Raw genomic sequence first — 13,887 nt, 5'->3', positions numbered from 1 at the left:
TACTCAAATTCTGCAGAAGGTCTCCGTTTTTCTCTCTCTAGTCTTACAATCCTTTCAATCTATGTGAATCACAAAAGCAATGTTGCAGAAGCATCAGGACTGCTCTCCCCAGCAAGAGCAGTATCGGGGCTCTTGGGACCATCAGGATGAGTCAGCTAAACTTAGGTCCGCTGACATACAGCTGCAATAGCTTGGCTGTGCTGGTAATGAACTCAGGCCCACCCCAGCTGTCAGCAATTCTATTTTAAGCATCACAGACCTCAAAGAATGACTGGAGTACCCCACAGTATCACAAATAAACTAGTTTGTGAGGCATCTTTGTCTCATCCATGCTATAAGGGGTTGTTTTATTATTATTAATCACCAAAACTAATAGCCATTAACAACAATAATTGTGGTTTGGATTCTCCAAAGTACGTTCATATTTAGTTTCTCACTTCAAAAAAATTTTTTTTAACCATACAGCTCCCTAACAAACAGGTCAGCCAATTTCTAGGAGTTTAGATGTGACCTATTATTCTCAGGTGCTGCTTTCCACCCAATGGAGAGGTGGAGACACCCTCCCTGTATCTTCTGGGGGAAGTGGCCAGATGATAAGACTTTTCTACCCTGTGCTGCACTGGGGTCTCTACTCAGAACTCCACTGGGCCTCCAAGCAAAAGACTAACTTTCACACTCAAACTATTCCTCCTATTCTTAGATACAAATAGATCACAGGCCCCAGAGAAGTTCATCAAAATAGGCAGGATTCTTCCTAGACAGGGAGCCAAAAGCAACCCTGGGAAATTCTCTCATGCCCTCTCAGAATGCTCTAGGTCCCCTATGAGGGTCAGAAAACAGTCCAGGTACAAAAAAGAAACCTCTGCCATCACTACCAAGCGGCACAGCCTGCCTGACATACAGAAACCACAGGCTTTGAACACTTCAAATAGCATTCTGCATACTGTTTCATAAGGGCACCCAGTATAAAAACGGAGCATGCATAAACTGTGCCCTGAAAAGTATGAGGTATAGCCTTGCTCTAAGCTTGACTTAGTAAAGCCATTATCAATTAAATGCAATGATTAATATTTATATTTATAACCCGAAGATTCAAGGGAATACCTTCTTTCTAAAGGCTTTTCTGACTCCCTCAGAAACATCTGACCACTTTGCCTTTGAGCCCCCACCCCATGACTACTTATACTTTTATCATAGCACCTTTGACTCCTTATTTCACTTTGTATTTACATGTCTATTTCCTTCCACTGGGCTCTAGGGTCCTCTAAAGCTGAGATCATGTCTCTGTGTAGGTCCCCACTGCCTGGCAAAGTGCCAACCCTTAGTGAGCACTCTGTGTTCATCAGTGTTCTGGTGAATTAACAAAGGTTTTCCTGAGGGGCAGACGCTGATGCGGCAAGATGTCCAGCCCTTCTACAGCTCCCAGATCACTCTCTTCAGTCTACTGAAAGCCACCTTCCAGGGATATGGAAATACAATGTGTCTGATCACCAATGGGTACCTCAGGGCTTGGTCTAATCAGTGCAAATTTCTGATGCCCCTCGTGACCTACCCAGTGATCAGAATTACCTATTGTTCATCACCGCTGCTGATATTCCTACCTCACTTAGAAAATTTAAACATGATAGATGGTTTCCTTTTGAAGACATAAACTACACCACTGTGCTAGGCATTTTAACACACTGTCACACTTAAACTCATCATAACTGTTATGCTGTAAACACTACCCCTACGACTTTAGAGGTTAAGGAAACTAAGGCTAAGAAGAGAGAAGTCCAGTTGGAACTGAAACCCCAGTTTATCTGACCCAGTGTCTATATATATCCTCTTTCCAGTGCAATGATGTCTTCCTATGCCTACAAGACTCCTTGTCCTCCAGGCTACTGGCCACCAGTTCTGCTTCCTGAGAGTCATCCGAACAAGTCAAAATGCATTTTGTGAATGATTAATTTCTCTATTCTTTCTAAATTCATTCTTCTCCTTTTCAATGCAATAAGAAATGACTAATGGATTCTTCTTAAACCTAACAAAACTAGCAGTTAGAAAAGCTGAAGAAAATGATTTAGCAATGAATTGGCACTATATTCAGCTATTTTAACTTCCAGGTTCATAACCTCAAGCAATAGTGCTCTGCAGCCAGACAATTTTGTCCAGTGTCTACATAAATGTGTATTTGCAGCTCCATGGTACTAGGACAAGGATGTTGTTACTGGCATGCTGATCACTAAAACTCTTGAGAGTAATGTACACATAAAAGTTCAAGTTACTTAAGTTTTTCCTGGGAAGAAGCCTATTTTTTGAATGAGCTTCATGGAATACTAATTCCACCAAAATCTTCACAACTATAATCCCCAAACAGATATAGCAAATGCTGGATTAAAAAATATTACACACTTATTTACTGCAAGACTTCTCAGAACCTTAATATATCAATTTTTCCCAAATGTTCTTGGCAATGAAACCTTTAATTGAAAGAGAAAATGGATATAAAATGCACAAAGTTCTCAACAAATGACACCTATTATTGTTATGAGCAAACGTTTTGTTAATGATCCTCTCAAGAGATCAGTGTCTGATGGCACAGGTGTTCTTCAGGACACACTTTGGAAAACACTAAACATGGTCCCTTAGGGGATGGTATGAGCTATTTTGTCCACTAGAAACTATTTTAGTATATCAGAACTGCAGCATCATTTAGACTGCCCTAGAAAGGAATAATATCTCCAAAGACTCAAGCACTAAGAAACTCTGGACTCAAATGCAAATACAGAGCCTGGGGAGAGGGGAAGGATTTATTATGAATAAGAGGTATTTCTCTCATTTTAGAGGAGAAATTCCTTCCTTGGAGAAATTCCTATGATAGAAGGTGCCCAAACCACAGATTTAGACCAAAAGGAATAAATAAATAAATAAATAAATAAATAAATAAATAAATAAATAAATAAATAATCAGAGATGCTGAAGATTTCCAAGGAGGGATATGACAAATCCAATTTGACTGAGCCAAGATAAAATTACAGTTATTGTCTTAGGAGATATTAAGTGGAGAACAAAAGAGTTTAAGTAAATATACCACAAACCCAAGGGCTGAGGCCATCAATCAAGTTGCCCTATAACTTAGCCCCTACTTATTTTTCCAATTTAATGTCCTACTCCCTTTCATACATTTGTGCCCCATATAACCAACCTAAATGTTCTTCATTCATTCTGCACAGTTTCTCATTTCTGTGTTTATACTGTTGGCTTTCTTGAAATGTCCATTTTCCACACTTTCACAGCACCACCTCTCCCCTGGCTAATCTCCAAACCCTTTTCAACTTTCAAGGTCTAGTTCAAATGACACTTCCTCCAAGAAGCTTTCTTTTATCACTCCAGGTATATATAAACTCTCCAAAGCACTTAATCTTATCTTCACTGTATTTGTTATTTTTCCTAATTTGACAAATATTTAAAAACTTTCTATGTGCCAGGCTCTATAGGTTCATGTATTTATATACTTTATCTGCCCATTACACTATTAACTTTCTGAACACAGAATTTTATGTCTAATTCAGAGTAACCAACTGTAATGTCTTGCCCATAGTTGGCACTCAAACATGGTTTAAAGGAAGGAAGGCATATTATTTTGAAAAGATGGCTGTATGTGGGTTGGAGATAGCTATAATAGTAGGTATGAGTCACCATAAATGGTGTAGTGATCAGAGAAGGCTTCAGGAAAAAGATGGCATTTGAGAGGGGTCTTAAAATAAGTATAGCAATTAGAAATTGAGACAAGAACAGAAATATTTCAGTTGACTGGAATACAGGGCTCAGAAGGAAAGCAGAAAAAATAAAGGTTGAAAAAAACTTGAAGTCAGACTGGAAAGGTTTTAGGTCCAAGGCAAAGGGATCTGAACTGTCTTTGAAGGTAAAGAAGAATGACTAAAAGTGCTAGAGATCCTGCTGATACATAAACGGGAGTAGGAAAGACCAGAATTATTGGCAGGTTGGACAGAATTAAAAATTAAAGAACTGAACCAGCCTCTAATTGGTTTCCAGCTTCCTTGCTCCCAACATTTTTTTTTCAATTTTTGTTTTTCAAATTCTGAGTGGATGACCATGTTGCCTGAGCAATAACCAAACTTCAGTTTTAAATATACAGTTGACCCTTAAAAAAAAAAAAAAGATTTTATTTATTTATTCTGAGACACAGAGAGAGAGAGAGAGGGGTAGAGACATAGGTAGAGGGAGAAGCAAGCTCCCCTGAGGGAGCTCGATGTGGGACTCGATCCCTGAACTCCAGGATCACACCCCCTGAGCCAAAAGCAGAGCTTAACTGCTGAGCCATCCAACCATCCCTACAGTTGACCCTTGAACAACACAGGTTTGAAATGTGCAACTCCACCTATATGCAGATTTTTTCAATAAATTCAGTATAGTATACTTTTTCTTTTCCTTATGATGTTCTTAGTAACATTCTCTTTTCTCTAGCTTACTTTATTGTAAGAATATGGTATTCAGTCCATTTAACATACAATATATTTAATCAACTGTGTATGTTATTATTAAGGCTTTTTGTCAATAGTAGGGTATTGGTAATTAAGTTTCTGGGGAGTCAAAAGTTATATGTGGGTTTTTCAACTACACAGGGGTCAGTACCCACCCTACCCCTATCTCATCCCATTGTTCAAGAATCAACTATATAGTAAAATCAACCTGTCACATTTCAGGATATTTATAAATAGTGATTACGATATAAATTGTAAGGAAGAAGAAGTAGAAAACTTCTGATACTCCTTTCAAGGTGTCTACTATCCCACATCTCTGGCCAAAGTGTTTTAGAAGGTAAGAGCCATAAACATCTCCTTCCACACCTTGTTTTCAAAGTTACTATTTTTCAGCCTCATCTCTGTTAGACTCTGGGAAGTTTCCTGCTCTATTAGTTTGCTATTTTGAACCTTCAAATTTAGTCTATAATTCAAAAAGTGGATGGAGTTAGTTTGACAAGAGAGACCACGATGTCTGTCCACTTCACTGGAAACCTGGACAAGAACACAGCTATCCTCTGGGATGCCTAGAACATCTGAGCAATAGAACTCCTCTTACTAGAGTAGGAAAAATATCACAAATCTAGGAGCTTTGCAATAACTCCTGCTCTTGCCAATTTGTTTACCCACTCTTTTGGGACTGAGAAGTCAATCGAACAAGCTATAGATTGCAGTGTCTTCTGCTATTTTTCAGGATCAGACTTATACATAGGGTAGCCCGAGTGGTCATAATTGAAAGGTAAATCACTCACCAAAAATATCTTTTAATACTATCTGAAATCCACTGGTTAGGGATTTGAGTTGAAAAACAAACAAGATTTTAGAAAGGTGAGAGGGACCTTGCTATCAGGCTCTGTATTAGGAAAACAATCTGATTAACCTAATCCATACAAACAGAATGTGGGTTTGATTTAGGGGGAAGAGATAAGGAAGAAAGTCAAATGATAGAAATCTGTGAGATCACAGAAATTCTGTGAGATCATTCTGGAACGCTGTATATTTCCAAGGAGAAATCCAGGGAGGATCAGAAAGAACTAAACAATAGAACGAGGGCACTAGAATCCTGAAGGGTAGCCAAGCTAAGAAAAAGCAAAAAAGAGCCATAGCTCAGGAAGTTTGGTGAATAAGTTCCAAAGGTTGACTTTACCTTGAGTTATTGCCAAGGTCCTCATTTACTCCCAATAGTTCAACCCTGCTCTTACTTTCTGTGGGGGCATCCAAAATGAGGTGGAATGTACCGAAACCTGAGTGGGGAAGTGTGGCCAAATGAGGCTGGGAGTGATAGATGTGGAGTTGAAGCCAACAGAAGGTTTCAAAAATGGAGCCAAAAGAACTAGAACCCAAAATGGGATCCAGTTCATTAGAATAACAGGTATTTGGGGACTTTTCTGTTTCCCATCCTAGGTTTTATTCAAATTGTTTATGCTGGAAATTCTGAGTATGCCTGGGTTAAAGAAATACGTGATCAGCGGCCATCATTCAGAATTCACCAAGCTCCAATAAAACTGCTTCACTTGAGTTCAGAAAATGAAAACTGCAATAAGCAAAAATTTGTAGAAACACAAACAGTGAAAGTTAGTTTCCCCATAAACATTTCTAAAACAGATAATTACACTAATTATTTTTGAAAGTTCTTCAAGCCCAGGGTAATACATGTATTTGGAGGGAAAACAACATACCACCACCATCTGTAACTGCCACTGTTCATTCCCTTCTCAAGAGATGTCCAGTCCTGGTGAAGGCCTGCTCAGACAAGGCATAATATCTTCCTTCTCCCACAGAGCCAGTGACATGACTCTTCCAAGGTACACAAGCCCATCTGCTCAAGTCCAGTCTCCTCCCCTCAATTCAACAGCTTCTTAATCTACTTTGGGCATAACTATCTTTATGTGGACTTCTACTCCTCTGCTTTTTTTTTTTAATGTATAAATATATTTCAAATCCTCTCCTACAGTGGCAGAGGCTCTCTTGGACGTTAACCATTTACTTTTCAGACATCTAAACCTGCCAAATTGGGATCAGTCTTTCTAATCTCACACTATTCCAAAGAGGTTTATAGAAGTTATGTCAGCTTTCTTATTATTTACTTAGATGAAATACTGCACACTCTCATTCTAATCACAATGCACAGCTTCTCCACACTGTTTAAATTAAGATCAAAGCTAACAAAGGTTCCCTACTCTTTTTTCCCACCTGTATAGTTACCTTATCCAAGTCTGCTAACTGCTATAAAAATTTGGTAATAGTCCCAAAATTTGAAAAATACAGCACTGCTTGTACTGTCACACTTGCTAAAATCCTTGCTTCTTCTATTGCATTGATTATTCTGTGACTCAGTATCCCCATTCTTTATTAACTCCTTCTACTTTCCATGCTGCAGTCTCCCTCTTATAGGTAGACAAATCCCAACATCATTCTTTTGCAACCAACCATAAACTCTGTTCTAGAAGTCACCATTCTTTTCAACAGACCTTACTATGTAGATATGCTCTAAACTTTCTCTCCTCACTACAGCACTATGTGACACCAATAGCATCATCTAGTTATACTTGCACAAGTCCCAAATGCTTTCATATTCATTTTCCTCTCTTACCTGAGCTGCTCAACATCCTAGAGAGAAACCATATTCCTTCCATTTTATAGATAAGGAAACCAAGATTCTGTAAGGACTAGATGACTTATTCTGAGCCAAGCAGATAATGTAAAATTAGCTAGAGTCAAGACTTCTACTTCTCTTCCCAACTCTTTCCGCATGCATATTTCTGAGAATAAACCTAAACGCCAAGCAAGCCCCACATGTCTGGTGTAAGTCTGAGAGGGCATGTTGCAGGCCCTGTGAGAGATACCTACTTTGGTCCCTTGGTTTGTATCACTATTTTTACCCTATTTCCCACTCCTAGCACCAAATCTTGATACACAAACTCACCCCCTCCTAATTTCCCTCGATCCTACTTCTAACATGTTAACCAATTTCTTTTTGCTGTTATTCTGAATAGTCTTGCTCCTTCTATACCGATAACCCCTCTGTCAGGAGAAAGGACGCAGTCTTCTCTTAACCAATAACTTCTAACACTCTTTGGCTTAGAAGCCACAAACTCTTAACATAAACTCTGTATAAGTGTACATTTATTTATGGTTTTGGGTCCATGTTCCCTGTCCTTGCCTTCTCCTGCCCTGTTCGAAGTTATCCATTTGAGAGTGTAAGCTTCTGGCCCAGAAGGCTCTAGTTAGTCAGTTGTGGGTACCACCCAACACAATGCCTTGCATTCACAGGAGCATAAACATTGCCGATTATGATCATTTTTTTAAAAATAATAAATTATTCCTGTCCTTGATCTGAAATAATGACAGAAACCAGCTGCCAAAACCACTAAGAGCATTGTTTACTTCAGAGTTACTGAATAGGAATTAGCTTAAAAGAGTTGTAAAGTGAAAGACAAGGACACATTTGTTTACACACAGTCCCAAAGGTATAAAACAAAATACTGAGTAATTTGTTATTAGTTTCTCATCCACAACAGTCCAGCTCTACTGCATAGCAAGGTCACCCTGGGTAAGAGGATCCAAGTTACCAGTATTCCCATTACAAAAAGGTAGTCATCAGCTATTCCAAATGCTTGTGTGCTCTAGAAAAGCAACAGCTGGCTGCATATTACTTACCGGTTTATCCTTGATAGTGGGGCTTGACACGCACAGGTACAGCTTCCCGTCTTCTTCCAGGCAAGCATCTATCAATGCTTGTACTGAGCTCTCCTCTTGGAACAGGAGAAAGGCATAGCCTTGGGAGGACAAAAACAAAAGGGTATAGAGAGAAATCAGTACATTGAACTTGAGGTACCAAATAAAAATTTACCTGTTGTTTCACTTTGGCGAATTCTTACTAAAATCCAAGAACATAAAATGGGACATAGGGAAGTAATAATCACTGAAGCCCTCATATGCCAAGCAATGGATTAAGTACTCATAGACAATATCTTGCTTAATTCTCATAATTACTCAGGGGAGCAAGTTCAGAACTCTATGGAATTTCCATGAAATACAAGCATACCTCATTTTATTGTGCTTCATAGATATTCAGTTTTTTAAACATTGAAGGCTTGTGGTAACCCTACATTAAGTAAATCTATTGGAGCCATTTTTTTCCAACAGCATTTGCTTACTTTGTGTCTTTGTGTCACATTTTGGTAATTCTTACAATATTTCAAACTTTTTCTTCATTATTATTACATTTGACAAGGTGATCTGTGATCAGGGATATTTGATATTACTATTGTGATTGTTCTGGGAACCATGAACTCGGCCCACATAAGACGGTGAACTTAATAGACATTGCGTGTGTTGTAACTGCTCCACTAACCAGTCATTCCACTGTCTCTCTTCCTCTCTGTGGGCCTCTCTATTTCCTGAGATACATCAACAGTGAAAGTAGGCCAATGAATAACCAAGGGCCTTTAAGTGTTCAAGTAAAAGGAAGAGTCACACATCTCTCACTTTAAATCAACAACTAGAAATGATTAAGCATAGTGCAGAAGACATGTCAAAAGCTGAGAGAGGCTGACAGCTAGGTCTCTTGAGCTAGTTAGTCAAGTTGCACATGCAAAGGAAAAATTCTTGAAGGAAATTAAAAGTGCTACTCCAGTGAACACATGATGATAAGAAAGCAAAACAGCTTAAAAAAAAAAAAGAAAGATTATTTATTTATTTATTCATGAAAGACACAGAGAGGCAGAGGCATAGGCAGAGGGAGAAGTAGGCTCCCCATGGGGAGCCTGATACAAGACTCGATCCCAGGGCCCCAGGATCACAACCTGAGCTGAAGGCAGATGTTCAACCACTGAGCCACCCAGATGCCCCAGAAAGCAAAACAGCTTTATAGCTGATATGAAAAAAGTTCTAGTGGTCTAGATAGAAGATCAAACCAGCCACAATATTCCCTTCAACCAAAGCCTAATCCAGAGCAAAGCCTTAACTCTCCGCAATTCTGTGAAGGCTAAGAGAGGTGAGGAAACTGAAAGAGAAAAGTTGGAAACTAGGGGATCCCTGGGTGGCTCAGCAGTTTAGCGCCTGCCTTCGGCCCAGGATCCTGGAGTCCCGGGATAGAGTCCCACGTCGGGCTCCCGGCATGGAGCCTGCTTCTCCCTCTGCCTGTGTCTCTGCCTTTCTCTCTCTCTCTCTCTCTCTCTCTCTCTCTCTCTCTCTCTCTCCTCTGTGTCTTTCATGAATAAAAAAATAAAATGTAAAAAAAAAAAAAGAAAATTTGGAAACTAGCAGAGGTTGATTCATCAAGTTTAAAGAAAGAAGTCATCTCCATGACATAAAAGTACAAGGTAAAGCAGCAAATGCTGATGTAGAAGCTGCAGCAGGTTATCCAGAAGATCTAGCTAAAGGTAATTAATGAAGGTGCCTGCCATAAACAGCAGCTTTTTCAATGTAGATGAAATAGCCTTCTATTGGAAGATAATGCCATCTAGGACTTTCATAGCTAAAGAGGAGAAGTCAATGCTAATCTTTAAAGCTTTGAAGGACAGGCTCACTCTCTAGTTAGGGGTTAATATAGCTGGTGACTTTATGCTGAAGGCAAGGCTCATTGATCATTCTGAAAATCCTACAGCTCTTAAGAATTATGAGAGATCTATTTTGCCTGTGCTCTATAAATGCAATAAAGCCTAGATGACAATACATCTGTTTACAAGATAGTTTACTGAATATTTTAGGCCCACTATTGACCTACTGCTCAGAAATTATTTCAAAATATTATTGCTCATTGACAATACACTAGGTCCCTTAAGAGTATTGATGGAGGTATACAGTGAAATGAATATTGTTTTCATGCCTGCTAACCCAATGTCCACTCTGTAGCCCATGGATTAAAAAGTCATTTCAACTTTTAAGCCTTATTTTTTAAAAATTTATTAACTTATTTTAGTAATTTCTACACCCAACCCCTGTTGGTGTAGAAATTACTAAATTTGTTTGAGCCCACAAATTTAGAAACTACTAAATTTGTGGCCTCAACCCCACACCTGAGATCAAGAGTCACACGTAACTCCAACTGAAACAGCCAGGCATCCCCGCCCCACCAAGTCTTATTATTTAAGAAATACATTTCATCAGACTATAGCTGCCAGATTCCTCTGATGGATCTGGGCAAAGTAAATTGAAAATCTTTTGGAAAAGATCCACTATTCTAGATGTCATTAAGAACAATCATGATTCATGGGAAGAGGTCAAAATATCACCATGACAGGAATTTGGAAGAAGTTGATTCCAACCTAAAGATGACTTTGAGGGGTTCAAGACTCGAGTGGAGGATGTAACTGCAGATGTGAAATAGAAATAACAAGAGAACTAGAATTAGAAGTGAAGCCTGAAGATGTAACGGAATGGCTGTAATCTCAGCCAGTTTTAATGATAAAACTTTAACAGACGAGTTGTTTCTCATGGATGAGTAAAGAAAATGGTTTCTTGAGATGCAATCTATTCCTGGTGAAGATGCTATGAAGATTGTTGAAATGATAACAAAAGATTTAGAATATTACATAAACTTAGCTTATAAAGCAGAGGCAGGGTTTGACAAGACTGACCTCGATTTTGAAAGAAGTTCTACTGTGGGTAACATGCTATCAAACAGCATTATATGCTATAGAGAAATCATTTGTGAAAGGAGTCAACTGATATGGCAAAGTTAACTGTTGTATTATTTTAAGAAACCACAGCCATCCTAACCTTTAACAATCACCACCCTGATCTGTCAGCAGCCATGAACACAGAAAAGATTCTCCACCAACAAGAAGATTATAACTCACTGAAAGCTCAGATGATGGTCAGCATATTTTATTATTTAAGATATGTACAGTTTTTTTAAGATATAATGCTATTGCATACTTAATAGACTACAGTATAGTATAAACTATATGTATGACTTTTATATGTACTGGGAAAAATTACTTGATTCATTTTATTAAAATATTTGCTTTATTGCAGTGGTCTGGAACCAAACCCACAATATCTCTGTGGTATGCCTATAGATCCGGTCATCATAAGAGCAGGCAAATTCATTATTGGCTTGAGCCACAACCACTACCCAAAAAACAAACATCATCTGTCCCCCAGCTTCCATCAAGATTTAGGCTTGACACATGTTATAACATGGGTGCACCTTGAAAATATTATGCTAAGTGAAAGAAGCCAGGCACAAATATTATATGATTCCATTTATATAAAATGCCCAGAATAGGCAAATCTATAGAGACAGAAAAATAGATTAGTGATTGCCTACTGCTAAGGACTGGGGAGACTAGGTACAGAACTCCTTTTGGGGGATGATGAATATTTTCTAAGACTGACTGTGGTAATGATAGTGGCATAACTCTGAACATACTGAAAACCACTGAATTTTACATTTTAAATGGGTAAACTGTATGGTATGTGAATTATATCCCAAAAAAAGTTGTCCAAAAAAAGAAAATAATAGCCTAGTGTTTTTACATGTTACTTCTGATGATGATGCTTGCTTTCTCCAAGGATACTCTCTTATCTCATGGCAGAGTATACAACTGATAAACAGGGACTAGCTGCAGAACTTCCATGGAGACAGGCAGCTTTGCTCACTTTGATTCAGTAAGATTTACTGAAGCAACTGTTACAAGTGGGACACAACCTATGGATTACGAGAAAACTGAGATGGAAGAGAGTAGGTTCCTACTGTCATGAGCCTTATGTGGTAGAAGAAACAGACATTTAGACAATGAACTATTTGCTACAAAGCTGAAAGAGATACATGGAGACAAAAGGTGCCATGGTAGCCCAGAGGAGCAAGGACTCTGACTTCAGAGAATCAGCAAAGACTTCAAATAGGTCAACAGATGTTTCAGGGACCAATTTTATCATCCATTGCCACATCAGCATTCATGTATGGCAGCTGGGCAAAGGCCCATCACAAGCTAGTCTAAGTTAGACTATTCAACCCGTCTAGTTTTGCTTAGTCTCTCAGCTGTCATCTCACTCCCAGTCCTGCTACTGACCTCAAAAAAACGTATCACCAGTATGGTTCTACTCTGATGCACTGCATGCCAGAAAGGTGTAAATGGTGGAGAAGAGTACGACTTCCATATTCAGAAGATTCTCATGCATCAAACAAAGATGTTAATTGACTGGCCTAGAGCAAAACTCTTGGAGTCCTGGGCAACACATAACCACAGTAGCAGTAGATAATGAATAATGGGTACTTAGAGAAACAAAACAAAACAAAAAAACCCTTTTTCTCAACCTTTTGTCTACTATACAAAGTATTCAAGTAAATACTGTAGAAGAAAGATCTACCACTACCATCCAAACAAACATAGAAGGAAAAAGATCAACCATTACTTGACAAACCAAGAGTGGCCAATGCAACAGGCAGAAGTCAACACAAACGGGACAGCACTAAGCCCACAGTAGTGAGTATGTAGATACATCAAGGAAGCTGCCTACATGGGAGGACCCAGAGCTGTTTTCTGGGCTCTGCCCCCAGGCTAGATGGGTCAAAGGATTCAGCAGGTGGCAAGGCAAGAAAAATAAAACCTAACAACAAAACTAGAAAAAATGTAATTCCTTCATATCCTTTCTCTATTGGAAATAGTATCAATCACCAAGCCCCAAGAAATATATTAAAAACTCAGTGTTTTCATGTAATGTGAGAATATTAATTCCAGGGATCCCTGGGTGGCACAGCGGTTTGGTGCCTGCCTTTGGCCCAGGGCACGATCCTGGAGACCCGGGATCGAATCCCACCTCCGGCTCCCGGTGCATGGAGCCTGCTTCTCCCTCTGCCTGTGTCTCTGCCTCTCTCTCTCTCTCTGTGACTATCATAAATAAATAAATAAAAATAAAAAAAAAAGAATATTAATTCCACTTGCCAAAGTGAGTATTAGAGATGAGTGGGTTAAAAAATGCAAATCACAAAGAGGAGGTCTCAGCATGTTCTCTCAAACCTCCTACCTCATCACATTACACCCTGGTACAGATGGTCTATAAAGGTCCTCAGAGGCACACTGGATATCTTGTTCTTGGAGAGGACCTCATCTGTGTACATGAAGCACAGGAACATCAAAAAGGCCTGGGGAAGGGCGGCTGTGTGGCTCAGTGGGTTGGCTATCTGGCTCTTGATCTTGGCTTGGGTCTTGATCTCAGGGTCTTGAGTTCAGGCCCCGTGTTGGCTCTAGGCTGGACATAGAGCCAACTAAAAAGAAAAAAAAAAAAAAAAAAAGGCCTGGAAATGGTGTATGCACATTGAGCTGGGGCTTTCTCCAGCTCTTTGCCACCAGAAGGCCATCAGGCTGACTGCATTTTCTGGCATAGTGTTGCCCATCTTCTGAAATCT

The 13,887-nt window shown here is 39.2% G+C and overlaps 1 protein-coding gene across 15 annotated transcripts in view; it reads right to left on the bottom strand.

Annotated features, from left to right (window-relative positions):
• Positions 1–13,887, bottom strand: part of CPEB3 (cytoplasmic polyadenylation element binding protein 3) — a 199,551-nt gene that overhangs the window by 43,053 nt on the left and 142,611 nt on the right. For all 15 annotated transcript variants that reach the window (XR_012020878.1, XR_012020877.1, XR_012020875.1 and 12 more), the window contains one exon: positions 8,187–8,305. Coding sequence is in view for 11 of the 15 variants with exons in the window: in XM_072806118.1 (XP_072662219.1) it covers positions 8,187–8,305 (119 nt within the window). In the remaining 4 variants the exon portion in view is untranslated. The remainder of the gene's footprint in view (positions 1–8,186; positions 8,306–13,887) is intronic.

This window comes from Canis lupus, chromosome 29 (genome assembly GCF_048164855.1).
Source record: "Canis lupus baileyi chromosome 29, mCanLup2.hap1, whole genome shotgun sequence".
NCBI lineage: Eukaryota > Metazoa > Chordata > Mammalia > Carnivora > Canidae > Canis > Canis lupus.
The sequence above is the reverse complement of the archived record's forward strand: the minus strand, read 5'-3'. Positions and strand labels throughout refer to the sequence as shown.